The following is a 27858-nucleotide window of genomic DNA, read 5'->3' as shown; positions in this document are numbered from 1 at the left end:
AATTTGAGTAATAATTTTACCTCTGTTGTTAATAGGATATGAAGAGGATGTGGGTACTGCTTCAAAATAATGATAAACACATTCAGTCCTTAAAGTAGTAAGTCACAGTGCACCACAGTCCAAAATTTATTTCTGGAATGGCTAATTTTTATTTAATTCTATAAGCCTAAGGTAAAAAGCATAGGCAGTAACTTTTACTAGTCAATAAAAAGCAATTCTACCAATCCACTGGTAATTAATATACTAAACAGAGTTGGAAAGCATTTTACTGAAAGCAAAATATTTAGAGAAAATAGACATTTATACAAAATTATAAAAATGCTTGTAATAAGAATAAGTGCATTTCAAGGAAAGCACAAACTTATCTTAATTTATAGAGCCAGTTAAAGCTTTAAAAAATTTAAGTGGAAATTGAAATATGCAAAAATGTATAAACATTCTACAAAAGATGGTCATTCTTTTCCTGAGTATACTAAAGCTATGAAACGTAAGGTGACAAAGGAAGGTAGAAGCTTGGGAACTCTTTCTCAAGGGCATTTTCTTTCTACACACTGCTTCCCTCCTTCTTCATATTCTTGCTTGGAAATCCACATCTGTTGAAAAGTACCCTGTAAAATGGAAAGAAATTTATATAATTATGCCTTACTTTTTACTAGAAATGGCTTTTCTTAATTTATTTTTTTGAGAGAGGGTCTTGCTCTGTCAGCCAGGCTGGAGTGCAATGGCGTAATCATAGCTCATAACAACCTCGAACTTCTTGGTTCAAGGGATCCTCCCACATCAGCCTGGGACTCCAGGGGCATGCCACCTTGCCTAATTTGTAATTGTTGTAGAGATGGGGCCTCACACTATGTTGCTCAGGCTGGTCTTGTACTACTGGGCACATGTGATCCTCCTGCCTCAGCCTCCTAAAGTGCTGGAATTATAGGTGTGAACCACTGCACCAGCCTTTTTTTCTTTTAATATCTTATTTTCATAACTCCTAAACTTTGAATAATTCATTTAAGAGTCCCACCTCCCAAAATAGTACTCGATTATTTCTGTCCTCCTCCAGAACCATACTCCAGAACAGTATATATGGTGTGTATATATACAGTATATAAAGGGGGAGGATGCTGTAAGTCCAGGATGCAGAAAAGTATAAGGATTTTTTTCTCCTTATTCAAGGCAGATGGTAGTCCAAGAAACATCTTACACACAGCACCATGACTTCACCATTTGCTCCAAGAACCAATTCCTGACTTCCTAGACCTCACTGTAGACCTCACTGTAAACTGGGGAATGACCAGAACTTGAGAAGGAATGTTTCGATTTTAAATACATTCCAGACAAGCCCTGACCAGTGCCAATGGGGGTATAATTAGAAGAGGCATGCATGCATATGTTAACATATTTCCACCTCTGTTTGAGAGGGGACATTGAAATTAGGCTGACAGATGTCCACTAATTAGGCAAAGAGGCATTTTGTTATATCAGAACACATAAAACTGGTTATTCTATTAGGTCCTCCGCTCATTTGACAGTTATAAAATGCAAAGACATATGAAGCACTGGAATTGTTTTTTGTATTTTTACTAAATTTAGTATAATTCAGTAAGAACATTTTTGCAAAGTAGCTCATCTACTAACCAAAGAGGCTAGAATGGAGCCGCCAATCCATGAGCTAAACCTCCGTTCCACTGTTGTATTATTTGCAATCAATTTCAGCCGCATACTCTGAAATAGAAGAATATGCATTAGTTCAATCAAATCTTGTGACTCAACTTAGGAAATTTTTTTTTCTTTTTTTTTTTTTTTTTTTAAATAGAGACAGGGTCTTGCTCTCCATATTGTCCAGGCTGGTCTCCAACTTTTGCACTCAAGCAATCGGTCCATCTCACCCTCCCAAAGTGCTGGGATTACATGCATGAGCCACTGCACCCAGCCAGGAAATTCAATTTTGACAGACTTCTGAATGGCTCCCTGTGGTTCAAACACTGATTAAAATACGGTAATTTTGAAATAGGATAACAAATCTCAAATCAATCAATAAATCAATCTAATGATTAGTATTATAATTCAGGTAATGCTCTAGATCTCCAAGAATTTAGAAAATACAAGGCAGATGTCTGTGTGCCTATATATTTAGATATCACTTGTAATAATAGAAATGTGGCATATGTAAAACATTCTTTTATATGGGAAGCTAAGAGACTATTAAATATACAGATTTATAGACATTGTTAGGGCATATGTAACCACTAATATGGGTTTTAAAATTTAATATTTAGTGCAGAACACCTTACAAAAAAGCCACTTGAAGTTTTGTTGTTTTTTTTTTTTTTCCTGAGCCAGAGTCTTGCTTTGTCACCCAGACTGGAGTACAGTGGCATGATCTTGGCTCACTGCAACCTCAGCCTCCTAGGTTCAAGCAGTTCTCCTGCCTCAGCCTCCCAAGTAGCTGGGATTACAAGCACGTGCCACCATGTCCGGCTAATTTTTGTTTTGTTTTTTTTTTTGAGATGGAGTCTCGTGCTGTCACCCAGGCTGGAGTGTAGTGGCGCAATCTCAGCTCACTGCAACCTCTGCCTCCCGGGTTCAAGCAATTCTCCTGCCTCAGCCTCCCGAGTAGCTGGAATTAAGAGACGCCCGCCACCAGGCCCAGCTAATTTTTGTATTTTTAGTAGAGATGGGGTTTCACCATGTTGGCCAGGCTGGTCTCCTGACCTCGTAATCCATCTGCCTCGGCCTCCCAAAGTGCTGGGATTATAGGCATGAGCCACCGCATCCAGCCAATAAAAATTTTAAAAGTTAAAAGATTATAACTGCCATTCTGTTATTGAAGTACTATATAAATTACCTTCTCAAACCGAGTTTTTCTATTCTCTTAAAAGTTATTACAATATACCCACTGATCTTTCTAAAACAAACATATGAGCTCATCAGTCCGCTGCTAGATTTTATCCTGTGAAGAAGGAAGTATTTTCCCCTAGAGATTCAGCATAGCCCCACTGACACCTTGAGGCTTCTAGCCTCAAGAACTATAAGACAATAAATTTCTGTTTTAAGCCACCAACATGTACTTTGTTATGGCAGCTCTAGGAAACTAATCCATCTTTCTAGCCATATTGCTTTCCCCACTTATGTAAAGACTAGAAGCCAACTACTTTGAATTACTGGAACATACCCATCTTCTCTTAATATTTTTGTAAATGGTTTTATTCCCTCCATCTAGATATCCTTTCATAAATTAGTAATGAGTTGAACTAGTCATTCAAACTATAGCTTCTTCATGAGGCTATTCTCTGATACTCCTAGCGAGTTAAGTAGTGGCTTCTTGGTGTTCCCGACAGCACCTGGTCCATGACATACTGAATTGTTTAGCATGCTACAGTCATCATTTTCTGCATGTCTAACCATCCTAGTAGACTGAGCCCTTGGTGTGCATGGACTAGTGCCTAGCAAACTATCCATATTTAAATATTAAGTTAATAAGTGAGATTCAAATAATTTAAGAGAAACTAATAGATGTTAACTAGAAAAATTTGGTTAAAGGATATTAACTTTAGTGATACTATACCAGGCACATACAAAATATCATGTATCTATTGAAAGATGAATGCTTATCTACAAAATGACACCATCAGTGAGGAAATATATGACTGAAGAATACCATTAAAGAACAAACAGAACTTACTGGAGGAGTTTTCTGAGACAGCTCTCTATTCAACCTGTCAGTAAAACTCTGTATTAGTGTGTTTCCTCCTGCCACTATTACACTGCCATAGAGACCCTAGGATAAAAATACAAGAAAAATCAGTTCCACATGTTTCCAAAAGTTTTAAATACAACTAAAAATGTGCGCTACTACAATCTTCCCTTTCATTTTTTGGAAATGTTTTACTATTATATAGACCTAATAGCTTAATCCATCGATTCTCCATCCTAGCTGTACATTCAACTCAGCTAAGGAGCTTTTAAAACACAAATTCCTAGGGGCAATTACATAAAAATGTCTGGGGATGGGATCCAGGCAAGATTACGTTTAGAGACAGGGTCTCGTTATATTGCCTACATTGGAATGCAGTGGCTATTCACAGGCACAGTCATAGTGTACCACAGCCTCAAACTCCTGGGTTCAAACATTCCTCCTGCCTCAGGCTCCCAAGTAGCTGGGACTACATGCCACTGTGCCTGGCAGGCATGGTTTTTAACTCCCAAGATTATTTTAATGTGCATGAAGTTTTAAGAACCACTAACTTAAAGGAATCATTCTAAAAATCATAATTTTTTTGGCAGATAGCTGCCAATATTTAATTAGAAGTACATTCTATAATGACTTTATCTTAGAATGGTCATCTGGAAATATTAATAGCAACCACCAGCCAAAAATTAAAATTACAAATATTTTGAAAAAGAATGCTCATCTGGAAGTTAGGATATTCAAAATTAGACAGATTATTTTATGATTGTGACAGACAATGATAAACTGAACATATTCCTGGCCAAAATGATTGCTACCTTTCTCTTTTGCAGAGGTATATATACATCAGAAGCACATGGGAGCTTTTCCAAAACACACATGCTAAGGCCTCCCCAAATAAAAATAAATTACTACTTATATTTACTTTGAATTTGCATGTATGCATCAGAAAGTTAAATGTCAACCTGTTTTAGTGGATAAGTTCCTATTTTTAAAACGTATTTCAAATGTCTAAATCATCTAAGTTTTGAAGTAGAAAATAGAATGCAAAAGTATCTCATTAGTTAAAGGGAGAAATTTCACTAAAAACAAAGTTATCACTGTTGCAATAAATATACTTCAATTCAATTACCTTCCCCCAAAGGTGGAATTGTATTTGCACTAAAAAAATCCCAAACTTATATTACTATTGTCCTAGAAACATCACATGCCTACCAGGTTACCAGGTGAAATAAAGGTAAAATAAAGTATGATTTTCATAGCCACTCAAAGCCTTTTTTGAACAACATAGTAGCTATTAGCACTATGCTTTAAGCAAATTAATTTATTCAAAATCTAGGCAGTATGTGGGTGAGAAGCTGAATTAGGTTTAAATAAGATAAAGTCAGTCCTCAACGTTATCAATATGACCTTGGAAACTGACTTTCAACAAAATGACATGTAACAAAACCAATTTTTTTCCTGAAACAATGTCCTTCAAGGACTTACTGTACATTGTTTCACTTAAAGTTCAGTCTCCAAGAACCTATCACTGATAATGAGTGAAATATATAATATGGAGTTAGTATTTAAAACCTGACAAAGCACAAAAAATATGAAGATCATTTAAAATAAACTTCATGTAAAAGTTACTCATACCATTTAAACCACACCTTCCTGAAAAATAAAAGTAGAAGTTGTACTATCTGTAAGAAAATCACCAACAATACATATTTTGGTTTGCCACATTTCAGGAAATCTCTAGTGCAGCATTGTCTACAGAACTTTCTGTGATGGTGCAAATGTTCTATATCTGCACTGTCTGATGCAGCAGCCACTAGCCACATTTATAATGAGGCTATTACAACTGAAGAATTGAGTTTTATGTTTTTACTTATTTTAATTTAAATTGCCACATGTGGAGGGTAGCTACAAAACTGGACACCATGGCTCTAGAGTTGCACATTTTTCTTTTTCTAGTACTTCATCTTTTTATAGATACTGTTATAAAATGAACTTCAAAGTCAATGACATTGACAACCATTAGGTCACTGTCAACCTAACAATGATTTGGGGGCATTTCAATCCCCTAAAAGGTACCTTTAAACCGTAACAGGAGACTGGCACTTACTGGTCTGATATCAATATCACACATCCCAACACTTGTGGTGACAACATGACTGACTCCTAACATTGTGTTTCCTGATAACCCCTACAACAAAAGAAAACAAGTAGTCACATGGAGGCTCTTCATACAGTAAAGCATATCCAAAACATTTTAGCCACAAAAGCTCTTCACCTATATAGGAAAAGCCAGGCTAATTATGAAAAGCTTTTATACCTTTACATTGGAAGGGTCAAATAATCCTTCTGGAATTTTTAGCCGCTCTGCACCAAAATCACAATTGTAGCCATTGGGGAACTCATAATGAACAGTTGGCATCTGTGCAGCCACTCTGAAAACATGTTAAACAGTATTACACAAAAGACAAAAATAATTCTCTTCAAAATTATAAACTACTAGGGAATTATCAACTTGTAAAAAAATGGGAATGAGAATATTTTAAACATTATTCAATTAAGTACTTTCTATGTTTTCTAAACAAATCCTTTCCTCATTTATAAAGTATACAATTTAAATAAAAAACATACTGTTCATCATAAGTTGAATCCGACACTTGAAGTACCGAAGCTTGAAAATCCTGGATAACGCACTGTGAGTAAAAGAAAAAAGTTTAACAAACAAGGTTGAGATTTATCTTTGTAATCTATACTTTTATAATATATTTTAAATACTTTTCAGAATGAAATTGGACCATGTTTCTAGATGTGTAAATCATTTCAACAGTATTAATCTACCTAACAAGAATTCTGAGTATCAAGAAACCTAATTCTAAACATTTGCATTAGAAGCTAAATTACACACATTTAAAAGTTACAACAGTTATGAAACGATGAGAGATAAACAACTGCAGGTGCAGGAACCCCTGCACCACAGTCCTGCATAACAAAACCAATTTCAGAACACCACTTTCTTCTTAAAAATAAGCTAGATTAGAAGCAAGATTTCATTACCTACATATACACATGTGCATATACATCACATTTTACGTAACTTTTAATGACTGTACATAGTATAAAACAGTTTAATAAAATGCTATGAACTAACATGACCTCTAGAAAAATCTTGTCTAATATCTAGGAAAAATGAGTAATCCTAATTTTTCCTCATATATTACATGTACACACACACAAAATCTTTAGGTGCAAAAACTGTCAGAGCTGGGTGCAGTGGCTCATGCCTGTAATCTCAGCACTTTGAGAGGCCGAGACAGGAGGATCGCTTGAGGCCAGGAGTTCAAGACCAGCCTGGACAACATAGTGAGACCCTGTCTCTATAAAAATAAAAAATAAAAAATTAGCCGGGCATGGTGGCGTGCACCTGTAGTCCTCCCTACTTAGGAGGCTGAGGCAGGGGGAGCCCAGGTGTTTGAGGCTGCAGTGAATTACAATTGCACCACTGCACTCCAACCTGGGTGACAGAGAGAGAGACCCTGTATTTATTTATTTATTTATTTAATTTTTATTTATTTAGACAGAGTCTTGCTCTATTTATTTAGACAGAGTCTTGCTCTGTTGTCCAGGCTGGAATGCAGTGGCACAATCTCAGCTCAACGCAACCTCCGTCTCCCATGTTCAAGCAATTCTCCTGCCTCAGCCTCCCAAGTAGCTGGGATTACAGGCACTCAGCACCACACCCAGCTAATTTTTGTATTTTTACTAAAGACGGGGTTTCACCATGTTGGCCAGGATAGTCTTGAACTCCTTGCCTCAAGTGATCCACCACCTCGGCCTCCCAAAGTGCTGGGATTACAGGTGTGAGCCACCGTGCCCGGCCAACCCTGTCTTTTAAAAAAAAAAAAAAAATATATATATATATATATGTATATGTGTGTGTGTGTATATATATACATATGTGTGTGTATATATATATAAATATATATAAAATTATATCATATATATTTATATCATGTATATATCGTGTGTATATATCGTATATATGTATATACATATATACATATCGTATATATATGTATATACATATATACACACGATATATACATGATATAAATATATATAATTTTTTAAAACCTGTTAGATGTGATCCTTCTCATAGTAATTATGACTTATATAATTTTACTCTTAGTTTCTTTTGCTGGATACACATTAATTTCTATCAACAGAGTAAGCAAACAACCTACAGAATGAGAAAATATTTGCGAACCATGTATCTAATAAAGGTCTAATATCCAGCTTCTATAAAAAACTTAAACAAAAAAACCCACCTCATTAAAAAGTGGGCAAAGGACATTAACAGACACTTCAAAAGAAAACATATATGCGGTCAACAGCATATGAAAAAAAGATCACTATCACTGACCATCAGATAAATGAAAATCAAAACCACAATGATACACCATCTCACACCAGTCAGAATGGCTATTATTTATTATAAAAAAGTAAAAAAATAGGGCTAGGCACGGTGGCTTACACTTGTAATCCTAGCACTTTGGGAGGCTGGGGCAGGTAGATCATGAGGTCAAGGGTTCGAGACCACCTTGGCCAACTAAGAATACAAAAATTAGCCGGGCGTGGTGGCACGCGCCTGTAGTTGCAGCTACTCGGGAGGCTGAGGTAGGAGGATCACTTGAACCCGGGAGATGGAGGTTGCAGTGAGCCGAGATTGCACCACTGCACGCCAGCCTGGGCAACAAAGCAAGACTCTGTCTCGAAAAAAATAAATAAATAACAGATGCTGCTGACAAGGCTGCAGAGAAAAATGAAAGTTTATTCATTTTTGGTGAGAATGTAAATTAGTTCAACTATTGTTGAAAGCCGTGTGGCAATTCCTCAAAGAGCTAAAAACAGAACTACCATTTGTTTTTTTTTTCTTTTTTGAGGTGGGTTCTCACTCTGTTACCCAGGCTAGAGGGCACTGGTACACTCACGGGTCACTGCAGACTCGACCTCCCAGGGCTCAGGTGATTTTCCCACCTCAGTCTCCCACGTAGCTGGGACTAAAGGTGCACACCCCTACACTTAGCTAATTTTTCTTTTTCTTTTTTTTGAGATGGAGTCTCACTCTGTCACCCAGGCAGGAGTGCAGTGGCACCATGTTAGCTCACTGCAACATCCATCTCCTGGGTTTAAGCAATTCTCCTGCCTCAGCCTCCCAAGTAGCTGGGATTACAGGTGCCCACCTCCACACTCAGCTAATTTTTAAATATTTTTAGAGACGGGATTTCACCATGTTGGCCAGGCTGGTCTCAAACTCCTGACCTCAGGTGATCCACCCGCCTCGGACTCCCAAAGTGCTGGAATTACAGGAGTGAGCCACCGCACCTGGCCCCACTTAGCTAATTTTTCTGTTTTTGTAGAGACAGGGTTTTGCCATGATTCCCAGGCTGGTCTCTAACTCCTGAGCTCAAGGGATCCACCCACCTCAGCCTCTCAAAATTACAAGCGTGAGCCACCATGCCTGGCCCAGTACTACCATTTGACCCGGCAATTTCATTACTGGGTATATACCCAAAGGAATATAAAGCACTGTATCATAAAGACACATGTATGCGTATGTTCACTGCACCACTATTCACAATAGCAGAGACATGGAATCAACTTAAATGCCCATCAGTGGAAGACTGGATTAAGAAAATGTGGTATATACAGACCACAGTGAAAAAAAAAAAAAAACAAAGAATGAGATCATGTCTTTTGAAGGAACAGGGATGGAGCTAGAGGCCATTATCCTTAGCAAACTAATGCAGGAGCAGAAAACCAAACACAGCACGTTCTCACAAGTGGGAGCTAGATGATGAGAACACATGGACACAAAGAAGGGAACAACAGACAGTGGGGCCTCCCTGAGGGACGAGGGAATGGAGCAGAAAAAATAACTATTGGGTACTAGGCTTAGTACCTGGGGGACAATAATCTGTATGACAAACTTCCGTGATACGAGTTTACCTATATCACAAACCTGCACATGTACCCCTGAACCTAAAATAACAGTTTTTTTAAACAAAACAAAAAGAAATTAAGGTGTATCTGTGGTGTCAGGTTGTTTTACTAACCTCTTCCCCATCAGTAAGCCATATGTTCAGAGATGGGTTTTTAGTAGAGAATCTCTCATGGGTTCCTTGTTCTGAACAAAAACACATTTTTGATATGGCTGACTGATGCTGGGAAACAGAACATAACTGAGACATACTAGTAGGCCTCTCCAAAACCTAAAACCATTTTCTCAGTCAAAAATGTTCAGAATAGCATAAAACAAAAATTCCTTCCAGGTCTCACCACAGTAATCCAAGTGAATATGTAGTGATTTGCAGAGACATTTGTTTGGCAAATATGAAAAGCATGCCTCTCACAGCAAAGCTCTTTTGTTAGTAAAGTATCATTAAAAATATAGAGTGTAATCCTGAGATCATGCTCTATTTAATCTTCAAAATATATTTAGTAATTTAAAAAAAAGAGCTTGAAAATATAAAGTGCTCATATTTTACTCAAGGATTTACAGCCTATATATAACTTTTTTTTTAACACTCACGCAAAAAGCCTATAACATTTTTGTAAAGAGAATGAGGGTTACTTACATTACACATATAATTGTGCCAAGACCTTGTAACCTGAGGCAACTTCTCTTTTCTTTTCCAGTTTGCTGGAGATCCTTCACGAACAGCTTCCTGAGAGTACCAAGAGATGCTAGGTTAATGGAGTTCATTTCATAGGGGTGGGGGAGCTAGAGGTAAGTTCTAGAAAGAAAATTCAATACTTACTTTTGATGCAATCATATATGGAGGAACCAATTCAATATTCATTTCTTGGAAGAGTTCTCTGCATTGCATAGTAATAAAGTCTCCAGCAAGAGGGGATTTCACAATGCCTATGAAACAGATGAGACAAGGCTAAGAGAGCAGTTAAGTCCAAACTTCCTAGAACGAATTTCCCCTACGGGTGTATTTATATGAATAACTTTTTCAGGTAAATGAACTATCCTTCAACACATAAATAAAGCAATGCATCAGTTTTAAATACACATTATATACTAAAGATTTTTAACATACTTAAAAATGATCTTATTCAGAAACTGATATGCTTTAAAAGTGCTACTCGTCATTTTATTTCATTATGTGCGTCCTCATAACACCTAAAATCATCTCAGTGTATCCTGGTTAAATACATTTACCTTGTTGAAGGACATAGCCATCGTGGACTGGAATTGCAGTGGTATGAGTGGCTCCACTGTCCAAAATCAGCCCAGTAGAACGACCATTAGCAAATCTAGTTTAAAACATTAAGGAAAAGAAAGTATCAAGGCCGCTAAAATAATGTTTATTGTAAAGGGCAGGCTCTTATATTTCAGAAACTATTTCTTAAACATCTATCTCATAGTTAAAAATGTATTACAGTGAATCTAGGGATAAAAATTGGTATAAAATAATATTTATGGCTTAAGAACAAATAGCAAGAGGCAGGAATTCTAGAATGGAGGTTATCAGGAACTCAGGGAAACCTTTATCCTAGAAACAGCTACTATTAAGCTGGTCAAAATTAACATAATCATTGAAAGTCTCTGGAGACTGATCAAAGCGCTTACAACAAACTGAGATGCATTTATTTAACAAAATGTACAGAAACTTGGTAAGAACAGTGGGAGGTTGTGACAACTGAGCTAGGGACTATAACCATTCTCACATAGCATTGAAGAGGAGCTGTTTCAGCAGTTTGGCAAAGCCATATGGCAGTTCCTATCTCCTCTAACTCAATGGGCAGGAAAACTATGCCAGGTGAATTCCACAGTTGGTGAATATTGGCAGATCCCATTTTCCACATTCTGTGCTGCAGAAGGCCTATACTACCTGAATATACTAAACTGAAGTTTAGGAGTAGGGGCATTCACTCATTCATCAAATATTTACTGAGCGTCTATTAGGTGTCTACTAAGTCTGGTGCTTAATAAGGAGGGAGGGAGGAAAGAGGGAGGCTGCTCACCTGGCACTAAAATTCCTTTAACACAGTAGACACACAATGGTGCACCAAAACTGCCTTTTCCCTGAAGGTTATCCTGTTTAGTGAAGTAGATGATCAATAAAGCTGTAAAAAGAAAAGCTCACGATGTCCCAGGGAAGGTGGTGGTGTAAAAGAGAAACCTATTCCTGGGATATCCAATTGTTAATTATGGGGAAGGGAATATGGGCAAGAGTAGGAGCATGTGGGAAGACCAGGAGGCAAGAGAACACAGCGAGGTCAGAGAACTGCAAGCACCTCAGTACGGTCTGAAAGTAAAAGGAAGAAATGTAGAAGATGATTCTAGCTTAAAGCAGACTAGCACTTTAGAAAGATTATTAGAGGCTGGGCATGGTGGCTCATGCCTGTAATCCCAGCACTTCGGGAGACCGAGGCAAGCAGATCGCTTGAGTCCAGGAGTTAGAGAGCAGCCTGGGCAACATGGTGAAACTCCATCTCTACCAAATAAATAAATAAATAAAAATAGAAAGATTATTAGATCAACAGTGTAAAGAATGGGCAGACAAGAGGATGTGCTTCAGTAATCCTGGAAATAGCTTCCACCTAATGCTGTGGCAGTGGGAAAGAGAGAAACAAACAGCAGGAAAGAATAGGTGGGACTTGATGACTGACTAAATTTGAAGGGGAATGAATTTACAGCCAATTTCCAGTTTTCTGTGATATTGGAAGGGAGGGAGAAAATGGCAATCTTTCATTTCATCTAAGCCAACTGGTTAAAATATTGCCTTCTATCCACATGCACCTTCCTAAAAACAAAAACGTCTTAACACTCAGAATTTGAGTGTTACTTTATTTCCCTCATACTTTCTAGTGTATCATCAGTTCTAATGAGAAACACCAAAAGATGAATAGCTAAAAAGCAAGAGAAAAGAGAAAAAAACAACTTCTGAACAAGCAATAATTGGCTTATGTCTTCTGCCAGAGTTATCACATTCAGTAGTATGGTATACACTTCAAGAGGAAAGGTATTACTCTTTCAAGGATACGCCGTCAAAACTGCAGTTTTGCAAAGGAAGAATGCAGGGATGTTGTAGTGTTCAAACATTAACTCTGTCAGTTTCTCTCTCTTTGCTCTAGTATTCCACTTGAGAAGAGGGGAAAAAGAAATGCAAGTTATTAAGAATTAAAAAGTTGATTTATCTCCAGATAAAATCTAGCACTATATTAACAAAGAAATAAAACAATAAGAACAGCAAAAAATACCATGGGAAATAATCTTTCATAATAATATCTCACAAAAATAAAAACAAAACCTCTATATTTCTTTAGATGTAGATTAAATTTAACAAATCAATCAGATAAGAATTAAAATTCTTTAATAATAAAATTGCTTCTATAAATTCTAGAAATTAGAGACTTTTCCACATATGAGGAAATCAGTATTCTTATAAACATATTATTAAATCTAAAGAGTAAATATGGTCAATCCAAATCCTAAGTATGAATTTTAGACCACCAAATTCTCCCACTTATAGATGGTATTCATAAAAGAAACTATAAGTTAGCAACAATAAGATACTGATAATTTATGACCATTATGCTTGCTTTCTGGGTCGTTTCTGTCTATGTACCAAATGTATTTCACAAGAGACTTTGGTCCAGAAATTTCCAGCCCTTGTTCAACATCTCAATTCTCTCTTGGAAACTTGAATAAAGTAGATATACGCTGCCCTTGGGGCACAAGAAATGATTCGTAATTCAAAATGGGAAGCAGTCCTAGGAAATAAAATGTTAAATCCCTAGAAATACATAAATAACCACAAGAATTCATTAGTGTGTTTTGTTGTTCTCTGCATATTTTATCAGAATAGTAAAATGAAAGTTACAATAGTATTAAAAAATTAATCTTTTTCCCTAATTTTCAAATTCAAAATATGAATTTCTGAATTTCTATGCCTCTTTATAGAAAAATATTCATCAAATGAGTAGAAAACTAAAGGAAAAAAGAAAAAAAAAAAAAAAAAAAACAACTACAGAAACATGAAAAAGAAAATCTTTATCTCACCGGTGCCTCTGACATGAGAACAGGATGGAGGCTGGCTTCTGATTTGACATGCATTTTGTAGGTATGATCCAAAATAGCCTGGAAACTATCCCAGTCTTCAACTAGAATATAAGATTAGTAACTTGGAAACAATGCATAGTTGAAGATGAATACAACATATTTTGAGAAATTGTTTCTGTGACTTAACAATTAATACCGTATTATACAGAACCTACTGATTTTACAGATCAACTTCATACCACATCACTTTATATAAAGATTACCTTTGTCTTCTAGATATATAGAACTTCTTTTTGGTCCCTCCAGCCCCCAGACCTATCCCAAATGTAATTAATCTAACAGACCTAAAATACCAAGTAAATGTTATTCAATTCAATAAATACTTATTAGAGGCCCAGAATGTGATCAGAATAACAGGAAGTACAGAAGAATTATATGGCCTTCTAAATGATACTACTGCTGGGTTTAAAAAAAAAAAAACAACAAAGATTTGTATGGTCTAGACCCAACACTCAAAAAAGCTTACAATCTATTTGGAAAAAGACTAAAAGACATGTTAAAAATTCAAAGAAGAACATCTGTCTTCAATTTGGCTTCCACCTAAACATTCCATTAAAACTACTGACATAAGTCATTAATGACCTTCTTTCTTTTGAGATGGAGTCTCACTCTGTCGCCCAGACTGGAGTACAATGGCGCAATCTCGGTTCACTGCAACCTCTGCTTTCTGGGGTCAAGCAATTCTCCTGTCTCAGGCTCCCAAGTAGCTGGGATTACAGGTGCCCGCCACCATGCCCAACTAATTTTTGCATTTTTAGTAGAGACAGGGTTTCACCATGTTGACTAGGCTGGTCTCTATCTCCTGACCTCAGGTGATCTACCCACCTCGGCCTCCAAAGTGCTGGGATTACAGGTGTGAGCCACCGCCCCCAGTCGCGAATGACCTTCTACTAGGCAAATTCATGGACACTTAACATTTTTAATCTCATCTGACTTCTCTAAATTATAACAGTATTGCCTTCACAAGAGTTTACAAACTTTTCTACTGCAGCCCAAAGAAAAAATGTCATTAATTATATATTTCCACAGGCCCACCTGGATTTTTTTAACTTCTTTCTTAGTGTAAAGCTTTCAATGTCACAGCGGAAAACACTGAGAATAAATGGAATTTTATGCTTCCAGAAACTTTTTCTTTTCTTATTCTTCCCCTGAATTTTTTCCTACATCCCTAATTGTTCCCTTTCATTCTCCTTCAAGGGTACCTTTTATTCTCTATTGGTTAAAATATACAAGTTTTTTGCTAAGAACTCCATCTTCAATCCTCTTCCCATATTCCAAATTTTTTCAGAGTAATAAAAAGCAACTCCATGTCTTAAAATCTTTCTTATAATCTTTTATTCCCCTGTTTACAGAATTGTCACCTGGATGTTCTAAGCACTTTTAACTTAGTGAACCCATTTACTTACTATACATGAAAGAGTTAACACTGCAAGCCTGAGAAAGGCCTGCTTGTAAGGCTCACTCTTAGCTGGTGTCTGGAAACACGATTGGCAAACAGTTCCCTACGTTCATATAAAACTTGTCCCTAAATGGTAAGAGTAGCTCGCTATACCTACACTGTTTGTACAATGTGGTTGGTTCTGAACACTTGCTTTCCTTCTGATAATCTAAAATTTTGTTACATGCCAGGTACATGGTACCTACATAACCAGCCCTCTGTAAAATCCTTGGGTACTGAGTTTCAGAGTTCTCCTGGAAGATAACACAGGTTGTAACTTGTTGATGGAGGGATTAAGCACATCCTGTGTGACTCCACTGTGAGAAAACTCTCCGAAGCTTGCATCTGGACTTCATCATCCCGTCCCTTTTCCCTTTGTCGATTTTGTTTTGAATCTGAATCTTCAGTACAATAAATCTTAGCTGTGAATACAACCATATGCTGAGTCCTGTGAGGGAGTCTTGCTGGTGAGTAACTGAACCTGAGAGTGATTTGGAGTATCCCTGATAACCTCGCTTTTTTCTTTTTCTTTTTTTTGAGACAGAATTTCGGTCTGTCACCCAGGTTGAAGTGCAGTCATGGGATCTCAGTTGCAACCTCTGCATCCTGGGTTCAAGTGATTCTCATGCCTTAGCCTCCTGAGTAGCTGGGATTACAGGTGGTATGTATCGCCACACCTGGCAAATTTTTGTATTTTTAGTAGAGATGGGGTTTCACCATGTTGCCCAGGCTGGTCTCGAACTCCTAGACTCAAGCAATCCACCCGCAGTCTCAGCCTCCCAAAGTGCTGGGATTATACAGACGCAAGCCACCGCGCATGGCCAACCATGCCTTTTAAAACCATAAAACTTGCTTCTTCCCTTTCTATTCCTATCTCAATGCATGGTACTCTCTGTTCAGAGTTACTCCAACCAAAAATCTAGGAAACTTTCTCAACTTCTCTCTTGCTTTCACTCCCTCGATCGTTTAGTACCATTTGTTTCCTGGTTACCCTGAAAGTCCCTTCAGGATCTCTACCAGCATTATATAAGAGTTTAAACCTTTTTCATTTCTCATCTGGACTCTTACCTCCCTTATTGAGCTCCGTCTCTAGTGTCTCCTTCCAATCTAGACTACATATTACTATTCATCTTTCCAGCTGGCAAATACGAGCATATCACATCTGTTTAAATTCCTTTGGGGTTATCCTTCAGTAACTAGCTTAATACAACCCTGGGATGGTTTACAAGCCCTTTTATGACTGCTCCCTGCCTACCTTTCCTGCTACTGACCCTAATGAGCCCAATGCTGCAACCATACTTAATTGTATTACATTTTTAAGCACATAAGCTTCTTTCACAATTCCATCCCTTCACACATGCTGGTCCCTCTGCTTTACCCAGTTTTGTCAGCCAGACTCTTTTTTTTTTTTTTTAATTATACTTTAAGTTCTAGGGTACATGTGGATAACGTGCACGTTTGTTACATATGTATACTTGTGCCATGTTGGCGTGCTGCACCCATCAACTCATCAGCACCCATCAACTCATCATTTACATCAGGTATAACTCCCAATGCAATCCCTCCCCCCTCCCCTCTCCCCGTGATAGGCCCCGGTGTGTGATGTTCCCCTTCCCGAGTCCAAGTGTTCTCATTGTTCAGTTCCCACCTATGAGTGAGAACATGCGGTGTTTGGTTTTCTGTTCTTGCGATAGTTTGCTGAGAATGATGGTTTCCAGCTGCATCCATGTCCCTACAAAGGACACAAACTCATCCTTTTTTATGGCTGCATAGTATTCCATGGTGTATATGTGCCACATTTTCTTAATCCAGTCTGTCACTGATGGACATTTGGGTTGATTCCAAGTCTTTGCTATTGTGAATAATGCCACAATAAACATACATGTGCATGTGTCTTTATAGCAGCATGACTTATAATCCTTTGGGTATATACCCAGTAATGGGATGGCTGGGTCATATGGTACTTCTAGTTCTAGATCCTTGAGGAATTGCCATACTGTTTTCCATAATGGTTGAACTAGTTTACAATCCCACCAATAGTGTAAAAGTGTTCCTATTTCTCCACATCCTCTCCAGCACCTGTTGTTTCCTGACTTTTTAATGATTGCCATTCTAACTGGTGTGAGATGGTATCTCATTGTGGTTTTGATTTGCATTTCTCTGATGGCCAGTGATGATGAGCATTTTTTCATGTGTCTGTTGGCTGTATGAATGTCTTCTTTTGAGAACTGTCTGTTCATATCCTTTGCCCACTTTTCGATGGGGTTGTTTGTTTTTTTCTTGTAAATTTGTTTGAGTTCTTTGTAGGTTCTGGATATTAGCCCTTTGTCAGATGGGTAGACTGCAAAAATTTTCTCCCATTCTGTAGGTTGCCTGATGGTAGTTTCTTTTGTTGTGCAGAAGCTCTTTAGTTTAATTAGATCCCATTTGTCAATTTTCAGCCAGACTAATTCTTATTCATTGATCAAGATTCATCACAAGTTACCTCCTTTGTGAAAACCATCACTGACTCCCAACACTAGAGTAAAATACCTCTCCTCTCTAATCCCATTGCTCATTGCATATACCTATATTGTAGCACTTATCACAGTGTACCATTATTTGTATATATACATACATCTATTTCTCCTAACTAAGCTTTTAAGGAAAAGGAACATTTCTTATGTATCTTTATATTCTCAGTGTCTGAAATCAGTTTGTGGAATAAAAACAAAACAAAAAACAAAAAAAAACCATGGCTGATGTTCAACTCATAGGAAGCTACTACTTTGTATGTAAACTGTAACATGTATACTCTATAATCAATTCCATGGGGAAAACATCTTACCCATCCCATTTTTTAGAGGTGAAATGGCCTCCATATTCTCCCTTGGAACACGCAGAGCATTAGTATCTATGTAGTAGGTGGGACCGCCTTGTTTGCCTTTATCGCCATCTATTTCCATTAATGTGCTTCCGTCATCTCTTTCTACCACCATACCAATAGCTGTAGGAAAATCCACCTGTAAGAGTCAGAAATATGATACACAAGTTTCACCTTTTATCAAGGAGGCATTTTTCCCCCAACTAATGTAATTTATTATATTTTGTTTTAAATTAGAATTTCTGCATGACTTTAATTTACATGAATAGCTCTACATATCCAATTAACTCTAACTTTACACTTACCTTGGGGCAGTCCTCACCAGCATAACCAGCTCTCACAGTATAGGATCCAATGTCAAAAACAAGGGCTCCAACTTCATCTGAAAAGATTAAAGATAATTAGCATTAACAGCTTGCAGAAGTATCACATGAAAATCACAGCTCACTGCAGCCTCAATCTCCTAGGCTCAAGCAATCCTCCTGCCTCATCTTCCAAGTAGCTGGGGCTACAAATGCATGCCAGCACGCCCAGCAAATTTTAAAAATTTTTTTGTAGAGATAAGGTCTCACTATGTTGCCCAGGCTGGACTCAAACTCCAGGGCTCAAGCAATTCTCTGCCTCAGCATCCCCAAGTGCTGCAGGCATGAGCCACTGCACTCAACCCAATTATATTCATATTATTATTCACTTGAACCTAGTTTCAAATACACCTTAAAGAATCATTTAATTAAAATATAACAAGTCATACACCGTATTTCAGTAGAGGTTCAATCAGTTAAGAAATGGTACACTAAAACTGGGTAATTTGAGTTTACTTATTAAAGGGAATTATTTGCAAAGATATAGGTGAAATACGGACAACCAGAAGGAACAGTACAGTACCCGAGTACTATAATGATAACTAATAATAATGGATCCACTGCCATTCTTCAAACTGAAGAAACAAGAAGAAATTACTGTAGGCCGGGCGCGGTGGCTCAAGCCTGTAATCCCAGCACTTTGGGAGGCCGAGACGGGCGGATCACGAGGTCGGGAGATCGAGACCATCCTGGCTAACATGGTGAAACCCCGTCTCTACTAAAAAATACAAAAAACTAGCCGGGCGAGGTGGCGGGCGCCTGTAGTCCCAGCTACTCGGGAGGCTGAGGCAGGAGAATGGCGTAAACCCGGGAGGCGGAGCTTGCAGTGAGCTGAGATCCGGCCACTGCACTCCAGCCTGGGCGGCAGAGCGAGACTCCGTCTCAAAAAAAAAAAAAAAAAAAAAAAAAAAATTACTGTTATGAGAATCTGGAGAGAAAGTTGTATGGGGAGGGCTACCTGATAGGAGCTATGACTTTTAGTAGAGGGGATGCAGTTAGCCATAGATTACCCTGAGGTGAATGAATCAGGCTAATAAATATACCAGTAACCTCCCTCCACCATCAACTAGGGTGATTCTATAATTTATTATCCAAAGTGGGACAACCACTATGGGCAATTTAGTTACATCTACTAAAGTTGAAATTGTGCATACATAGAATTACACTTATTTATTCTGGAGACACTCTCTCATACAGGTTGCAAGGAGACATGTACAAGAATGTTCAACAGCTACAAGAACTGAGCAATTTATTAACCTCTCTGCTTCAGTTTCCTAACATGTAAAATATACATAATAGCTCTTACCTCACAGGATGCGCTAATGATTAAACGTATTAAATACTTTCATGTATATGAAGTCTTAGAAAACTCACACACTAAATGTAAGCTGCTATTATAATTGACACACTGCTTGCCATAGGAAAAGGCAGAAATAATCTAACGGTCTCTCAGTAGTGAAATAGATAAGCAATAGTATATTCATACAATGGAATCCTGTACAGCAGTTCAAATGAACACTCTAGATCTACATATGTCAGCATCAATAAATCTAAAAGAACGCTTAGTTTTAAAAGCTAGTTACCAAAAAACTATATATGTATACACACACACACCCCCCTCAAAAAAAAAAAAAAAAAAGAAAGAAAAGAAAATACGCATGGGGTCTGGGAATGTTACATACCAACTTCAGTTCAGTGGTTACCTGAACTGAAGAAGTGAGAGGAAATCTGTATCAATTAACATTTTTATTCTTAAAATATCTGAGGTATTAATATGGCAAAATATGACATCTATTTAATCTCACTGGTGAATATAGTATTGTATTACATACAAACTTATAGTAATATTACCGTAATATCACATACAAACATATATTTATATATTTTTTATGTTTATATATTTTTAGTATGCTTAAAATATTTCAAAAACTTCTTAAAAATTTTAAAAGTAAACCCATTACTTTGCAAATATCAGTTAAGAGATAGTATCTTTGCAGAATGATTTTTTTTTTTTGGACTCGCAGTCTTGATGTGTCACCCAGACTGGAGTGCAGTGGTGTGATCTCGGCTCACTGCAACCCCCACCTCCCGGGTTCAACTGATTCTCCTGCCTCAGCCTCCCGAGCAGCTGGGACTACAGATGTGCACCACCACGTCCAGCTAATCTTTGTATTTTTAGTAGAGATGGGGTTTCATCATATTGGCCAGGCTGGTCTCAAACTCCTGACCTCGTGATCCACCTGCTTTGGCCTCTCAAAGTGCTGGGATTATAGGTGTGAGCCACCGCACCCAGCCTTTCGTTTTTACTCAAATAAAACAAAGACACATTTAAATTTCTAATATAAAAGAAAGTTTATGTATTTGTTACATTTCTCAAGATAATTAACACAACCCTGTAAAATTCTCTGGTCCAAATTATTTTGTCAGAAACTAGGGGATCCTTAAAAGGAGAACACTGTATTTGTTTTCACCACAGCACCTAAACTTGAGTACAAATGGTAAGTATAGCAATGAACAGGAGTTGATAACATTTAATACTTTTATTAACCAGAATGCTGGGTAAAGAGATATCCTAATTAAATGAATTAATTGTATAATTAACCAAAAATTTCAACTTCTGTTCCTCAAGGATTTATCTTTTGCCCTGCACTAGGAACCCTTAACCTGTTCTGTGTTATGGACCCTTGTGACAGTGTTGTGGACTGAATTGTGTCTCTAAAATTCCTATGTCAAAATCCTAACACCTAGTACCTCAGAATGTGATGTACTTGAAACCAGAGTCTTTATTCTGTACTTTTTTTTTTTTTTTTTTTTTTTTTTTTTTTTTTTTTTTTATGTTTTGAGAGAGTTTCGTTCCTGCCGCCCAGGCTGGAGTGCAATGGCACAATCTCAGCTGACTGCAACCTCCGCCTCCTGGGTTCAAGAGATTCTTCTGCCTCAGCCTCCTGAGTAGCTGGGATTACATCTGCTGGCCACCAAGCCTGGCTAGGTTTTATATTTTTAGTCGACACTGGGTTTCACCATGTTGGCCAGGCTGGCCTCAAACTCCACACCTCAGGTGATCCACTCACCTTGGCCTCCCAAAGTGCTGGGATTATAGATGTCAGCTACCATGCCCAGTGAAACCAGAATCTCTGAAGAAGTAATTAAGTTAAAATGAAATCATTAGATTGGGTCCTAATCCAGTATAACTGATGTTTTTAAGAGAAAATTCGGGCCGGGTGTGGTGGCTCACACCTGTAATCCCAGCACTTTGGGAGGCAGGCGGGCGGAACAGGAGATCAAGACCATCCTAGCCAACATGGTGAAACCCCAACTCTACCCAAAATACAAAAAATTAGCCGGGCATGGCGGTGTGCACCTGTAGTCCCAGCTACTCGGGAGGCTGAGGCAGGAGAATTGCTTGAACCCAGGAGGCGGAGGTTGCAATGAGCTGAAATTGTGCCACTGCACTCCAGCCTGGGTGACAGAGCAAGTCTCCATCTCAAAAAACAAACAACAACAACAACAACAACAAAAAAAAACCACAGAAAATTCAGACTTGGACTTGTACAGAGGGAAGGCCATGTGAAGACAGAGGGAGGAGATAGCCATCTACGCACAGAGAGAGACCTCAGAAGAAACCAACTCTGCTGACACTAAGATCTACCTCTAGCCTCCACAACTGTGAGAAAACTAATTTCTGTTGTTTAAGCCACACAGACTGTGGTACTTTATTATGGCAACCTACAAACTAATACACACAGTTTAGGAAATTATGAATCCCTTCTTAGAATGTTTTTAAATGTTTATAAAAGAAACCAATTATAATAAAATATAGTTCTACCATGGAAACTTTGGGAAGGCCACAAACCCCATGTTAGGAGCCCTTTCCCTAATTTACCCTTTCCTGGATAATATACTGTACTCCTATAGCTTCAACTTCTACCTAAATACTGGTAATTCCAATCTCAAAACTCTCTCTCTCTCTCTCTGTCTCAGCTCTAACCAATGTCTAGATCCATATCCTGAACTTTTTACTGTACAACAACATAATTGTATCTGATGTCTCATGGGTATCTCAAATTCAACACATCTGAAGCACTGCTCATCTCAGCATTGCCTAACACATTGCTGACCACAGTCCACATTGGCAAAAAGCTGAGAGTTGTTGTGAACACCTCCATCTTTCAAGTTCTGCCAAATATTTCTGCTAAGTATTTCTCAAATCCCCTCCTTTTAAATACCATTGCCCCTGCCTTCAATCAAGCTCTTATCTCAACAGGGAAACTACAATTCCCTACAGATACCGTGCCTCCACCTCTTTGCCTCTTAAATCTACCCTTCCAACTGCTGCACTGTGATCTTTCAATATTGTAACTGTCATTATTTTGGTACATAAATCCTTCAACAAAAAAAAGGGGGTGAATCATTCCGTGGTTTCTCATCATTGAATTTGATAAAATTTAAATCACTCTAGCCAGTTGAAATTCAAGGCGTAGCAATATCTGGTAGCAGTCTCACTTCCTGCCTCATACACTGACTTACTGGGTAATATGTCATCTCCTGAACACACCACATACTCTCAGCTAACCTTTGCATATGTTGTCCCTTTCCACTCCTCCTCCATCATCCCCATTACCTCTATTGTAAAGTCCCTTGACTCCACCACATGGAATCAATAACTTTATTCTCTGAACTACCTTTGCACTATATATATATAACATATGTAAATATATATAACATATATAAATATATAACATATAAATACATATAACATATATAACATAAAAATTATATATATAATTATATATATAAATTATATATAACATATATAAATATATATGTTTGTTTTTGTTTTTTTAGGATACAGTCCTGCTCTGTCACCCAGGCTGGAGTGCAGTTCCGGGTTCAAGTGATTCTTGTGCCTCAGCCTCCCCAGTAGCTGGGACTCCAGGCATGTGCCACCATGCCTGGCTAATTTTTGTATTTTTAGTAGAGACAGGGTTTTGTCATGTTGGCCAGGTTGATCTTGAACTCCTGGCCTCAAGTGATCCGCCCGCCTCAGCCTCCCAAGTTGTTGGGATTACAGGTGTGAGCCACCGCACCTGGCCCCTTCTACATATTGTTATCAATGAACAGCTCTCATTGAATTACAGTTAACATTTCTGATCAATATAAGATGCTATCAACTACATGATGCACCACTATTTCCGGCATCACTAAGAAAATAATATGGCAATTAAAACTCTGCCAGGCCAGCACTACTGAGACATATTCTGGCTGGGGGCAGTGGCTCAAACCTGTAATCCTAGCACTTTGGGAGGCTGAGGCGGGAGGACTGCCTGAGCTCAGGAGTTCAAGACCCGTCTCTATTAAAAACAAACAAACAAACAAAAGACATATTCCAACTTCAGCTGTTTAAATGTGGGAAAAATGTACAATTAAGAATCGGTGAAATATGGTGTCTATTTACCTAACGGATTCATCTACAAGACTGAACTTCTTGATGACAACAGCCTATACCTGCCACATAGTGCTCAAAAAACATTTTTGTGAAATAGAAAAAAATCCAACATATCAGCTCATTTTCCTGCCCTAATTAGTAAACTGGATATGGTGGAAGTTTAATTTAAGACTCTAAATTCTTAGAATTTTACATCTGTTCCTTTTTCAGGATGGGAGATACATCTAATTCCTGTACCCTGCTTCATTAAAAATCAAGCCCCATGAACCCTAAGTAGGAGAGTGGCAATGGGAGGCAGGAGGCTTAGTAGAAAGAACCACAGAGTTCTGGATGTTTAAAACCTAGGATGCAATTTCTAGTGTATAAAAATCCTCAAGAATTGAACCTCGGCCGAGCGCGGGGGCTCAAGCCTGTAATCTCAGCACTTTGGGAGGCCGAGACGGGCGGATCACGAGGTCAGGAGATCGAGGCCATCCTGGCTAACACGGTGAAACCCCGTCTCTACTAAAAAATACAGAAAAACTAGCCAGGCGAGGTGGCGGGCGCCTGTAGTCCCAGCTACTCGGGAGGCTGAGGCAGGAGAATGACGTAAACCCGGCCACTGCACTCCAGCCCACTCCAGCCCGGGCGACAGGGCGAGACTCCGTCTCAAAAAAAAAAAAAAAAAAAAAAAAAAAAAAAAAAAAAAAAGAATTGAACCTCTGTTCTACTAAAAAGGCTTTTTTTCTTTTTTGAGGATTTAAATGTTTTTCTCCTTCCAAGTTTAGGGGTGATGTGATTTTCTTGGGGAACATGAAGGAAAAATCTTATTTTTGTTGTATCTTACCTGTAAAATGACATCCTTTATAGAAACAGCATCACTACTAGACACAGCAACAATAGCAATAGTCTGGATTTGTTTTCTGGGTCTCTAACTCATCAAACACAACCCAAAACATTAATTATATGTATCAGTGTTTTGATTCACCTGCAGATCTTGCAAAAATGGAGGCTCTAAATCAGTAGATTTTGAATGACGCGTGAGATTCTGCATTTCTAACAGGCTTGCAGGTGATGCTGACACTGCTGGTCCATGGACCAGACTTTAAGTGGCAAATGTAGCATTATTTCATTTAACCTTCACGCCCATCCCCATTGGCTAGGAATTATTCCACAAATGAGGCCTGAAGTTGGAAAATTATGTAAATTTCCTAAGACCAAAGCGCTCAACAGTGAGGCGGATATTCAACTCAGGTCTGTAACCCCCCGCACGTGGTAATCTTTCTGCCACACCAGTCTAATCAAGGATAAGTGAAAAAACAAGACGCCTAGGATCCCCGGCAAACTTTCTGGGCATCCTTAAACTACACGTGCTCCTGAATTAATCTCAAACAGACCCGCCCACGAGTCACTCTGGAGACTCCGCAGCCAACAAACAGGCAGGAGTTACTGAAAGGTGAGGCAGCTCGCGCATGGGGCACAGACAGGGAGGAGGCAGTACCCTAAGTGGCCGCCGCTTCCCTAGTCAGTTCTACGGCTTGAGGCTCGCATTGCCACCTGTGAGACGCTCTGGGAACCCTCCGTCCACGCTTGCAAACCGCCGGGACCTTCCAAGTTTAGGCGCGAGCACATGCGCCCCGACACAGCCGAGTCCAGGAGGCACTCGTGGAGATGCGACCCTGGGGCGGTAACGCAAGCCGGGGCCCGGCGGCCGGCTGGACTGAGCTTCCCGCCCAGCCCCGAGGCTCTCTAGAGAAACGAGCGTGCATCCCAAAACCCTGCTTCTCCGGGGGCAGAGGCAGGAACCGGCCACAGAGAGCCGCCACTCCAGGGCGCCCGAGGCGCTGGCCGAGCCTGGTGGGCTCCGGGGGCGGGCAGAGCGTGGGGCGGGGACGGGGCGGGGAGGCCGGGGTCCCGAGAGGGGGAAACCGGAAGGGAACGCCGAGGAGGGGAGGGCTGGGAGCGGCGGTTACAAACCCCACACGCCGAAAACGCGCGCTCTCTCCTCCGGCCGCACTCACTCACCTCCCCCGTACACGCCGCCGCTCATGGCTGCTGCCGGCGCGACCCCTACCCTAAGGGCTAACTGGAGAAGTGACTGCAGTGGCCGCGACCGCGAGTCCCGAGAAGCGATAGCCCCTGACTCCCTTAACTTCCACCGCCACCCCCCTCAGGCAACAAAGCGGCGTCCACACACCCCGGAGCTCAGCTACACTTGCTGTCTCCTCCTATCAGCCAATCACGAGGGTCCAGGCCTACGTTTAGCCAATCAGAATGCGGCTGCGCCGCATCCCCGCCGCGGCCCAGCAGGTTTAGCCAATCGAAGGCAGCCATGGGGGCGGGGAAAGAGGAAAGCGACAGCCGGACAGAAGGAGTTGGGTTGCGGAGCTGAAGCGGGCGGAGCTTCCCGGGTGGGCGAGAGAGTGGGCGGAGGCAGTGGGAGAAGAAGGAGGAAGGCTGGAGGGAAGCATGGGAGGGGCGTAAGAGGTGCGGCTGGGCGCTGAGGAGCTGCGGGAACCTGGGTAGGGGAAGGTAGACTTCTGGAAATTGAACATGTGTCTCCACGCTGAGATTCCTGTCCAGTGACTGTGGGCAATGCGGATTTCTTTCTTTTTTTCTTCAGAAAAAGTATTTTAAACTAACTTTAGGTTGAAGAAATAAAAATTTTGCGCTCCACTTTGGGATAGGGGAATCAGTAAATCAGACAAATTGATAGGATCTTGTAATTTTTAAAATGGTTATTAATAAGTAAAAGAAGAATGAAATGATGCATTATCCCAGCTAAACCTAGGTAGCGCTTTAAAAACGATTTAAAAAATCAATTTCTTAAAAAAAAAAAAAAATTTCAGGCCGGGTGTGGTGGCTCACGCGTGTAATCCCAGCACTTTGGGAGGCCGAGGCGGGTAGATCACGAGGTCAGGAGTTCGAGACCAGCCTGGTCAACACAGTGAAACCCCGTCTCTACTAAAAATACGAAAATTAGCTGGGCGTGGTGGCACACACCTGTAGTCCCAGCTACTTGGGAGGCTGAGGCAGGAGAATCGCTTGAACCCAGGAGGTGGAGGTTGCAGTGAGCCGAGATTGCACCGCTGCACTCCAGCCTGGGCAACAGAGCGAGACTCTGTCTCAAATAAATAAATAAAAATAAATAAATTTATTTTATCCTGTGAGAGGTATTTAAAACAGCTAATCAATCTTCATTCAAGCAAGCACCCAATCCTAAATATACATCCTATAAACAGCCTGTCTTAGTCCCCTGTTTCTACCAGCCTAGTCCAGATCACCTTCCTTTATCCCAGGATTACTGCAGCAACTTGTTGCTCTGTCTCTTTGCCACTCTTGATCAACGGAGCTTCATCTGTAAAAACGACCAAACCCAATCAGGACACTCCAGCGCTCAAACCCGTAAGATTGTTGCCTATCCTTATAATTGATAGCAGTTCTTAAGTTGATATGTCTAGAGCCTGCTTTTAACCTCAGAAACAATTGACTAAAACCCCATCAGTCTCAGTGGCAGCAGGGTGGCAGAAAGTGATGAGGCAGTAGGGTGGGAAACAAGGCTAGCAGGAAAACTCTTTCCCATTCACTTGACAATATAATCACAGTATATCTGATCATTTAGAAAAGCTCTATTAACCCAGTGAGATAATGCGGATGTCAGCAAATTAAGGCACTAGGGCCAAATCATCTTTTGTGTGTGGGGCAGGGAGGGGAGGTGGGGAAAAAGGGAAGCAGGTGGGAAGACTGCCTTTTTTTTTTTTTTTTTTTTTTTTTACGACCATGAGCTAAGAATGATTATTTCTGTTTTTAAATTATTTTTTAAAAAATTTTAAAGAATAACGTGTGACAGGTTGGGCATGGTGGCTCACACCTGTAATCCCAGCACTTTGGGAGGTCCAAGCGGGAGGATCTTGAGGCTAGGAGTTCAAGACCAGCCTGGGCAACACAGGGAG

At 39.5% G+C, this 27858-nt stretch overlaps 1 protein-coding gene across 2 annotated transcripts; it reads right to left on the bottom strand.

The window, feature by feature from the left end:
• Positions 1 to 125: 125 nt before the first annotated feature.
• Positions 126 to 26166, bottom strand: ACTL6A (actin like 6A). 2 transcript variants are annotated; one of them, XM_050780133.1, is made up of 14 exons: positions 25931 to 26166; positions 18424 to 18500; positions 18083 to 18257; positions 13758 to 13858; positions 12739 to 12836; positions 10911 to 11005; positions 10501 to 10607; positions 10318 to 10407; positions 6314 to 6375; positions 6003 to 6117; positions 5793 to 5873; positions 3677 to 3772; positions 1630 to 1716; positions 126 to 608 (listed from the first exon to the last, which is right to left on the bottom strand). In XM_050780133.1, exons 1-14 carry the CDS (start codon positions 25953 to 25955, stop codon positions 528 to 530), a joined length of 1290 nt encoding a protein of 429 aa, XP_050636090.1. In that variant the 5' UTR covers positions 25956 to 26166; the 3' UTR covers positions 126 to 527. The 2 variants fall into 2 exon arrangements, with proteins under 2 accessions (XP_050636090.1, XP_050636091.1); XM_050780134.1 differs by lacking the exon at positions 25931 to 26166 and adding an exon at positions 25407 to 25507.
• Positions 26167 to 27858: the final 1692 nt, after the last annotated feature.

Source organism: Macaca thibetana, chromosome 2 (genome assembly GCF_024542745.1).
Source record: "Macaca thibetana thibetana isolate TM-01 chromosome 2, ASM2454274v1, whole genome shotgun sequence".
NCBI classification, from domain to species: domain Eukaryota; kingdom Metazoa; phylum Chordata; class Mammalia; order Primates; family Cercopithecidae; genus Macaca; species Macaca thibetana.
This window is presented reverse-complemented; position numbering and strand designations above follow the sequence as displayed.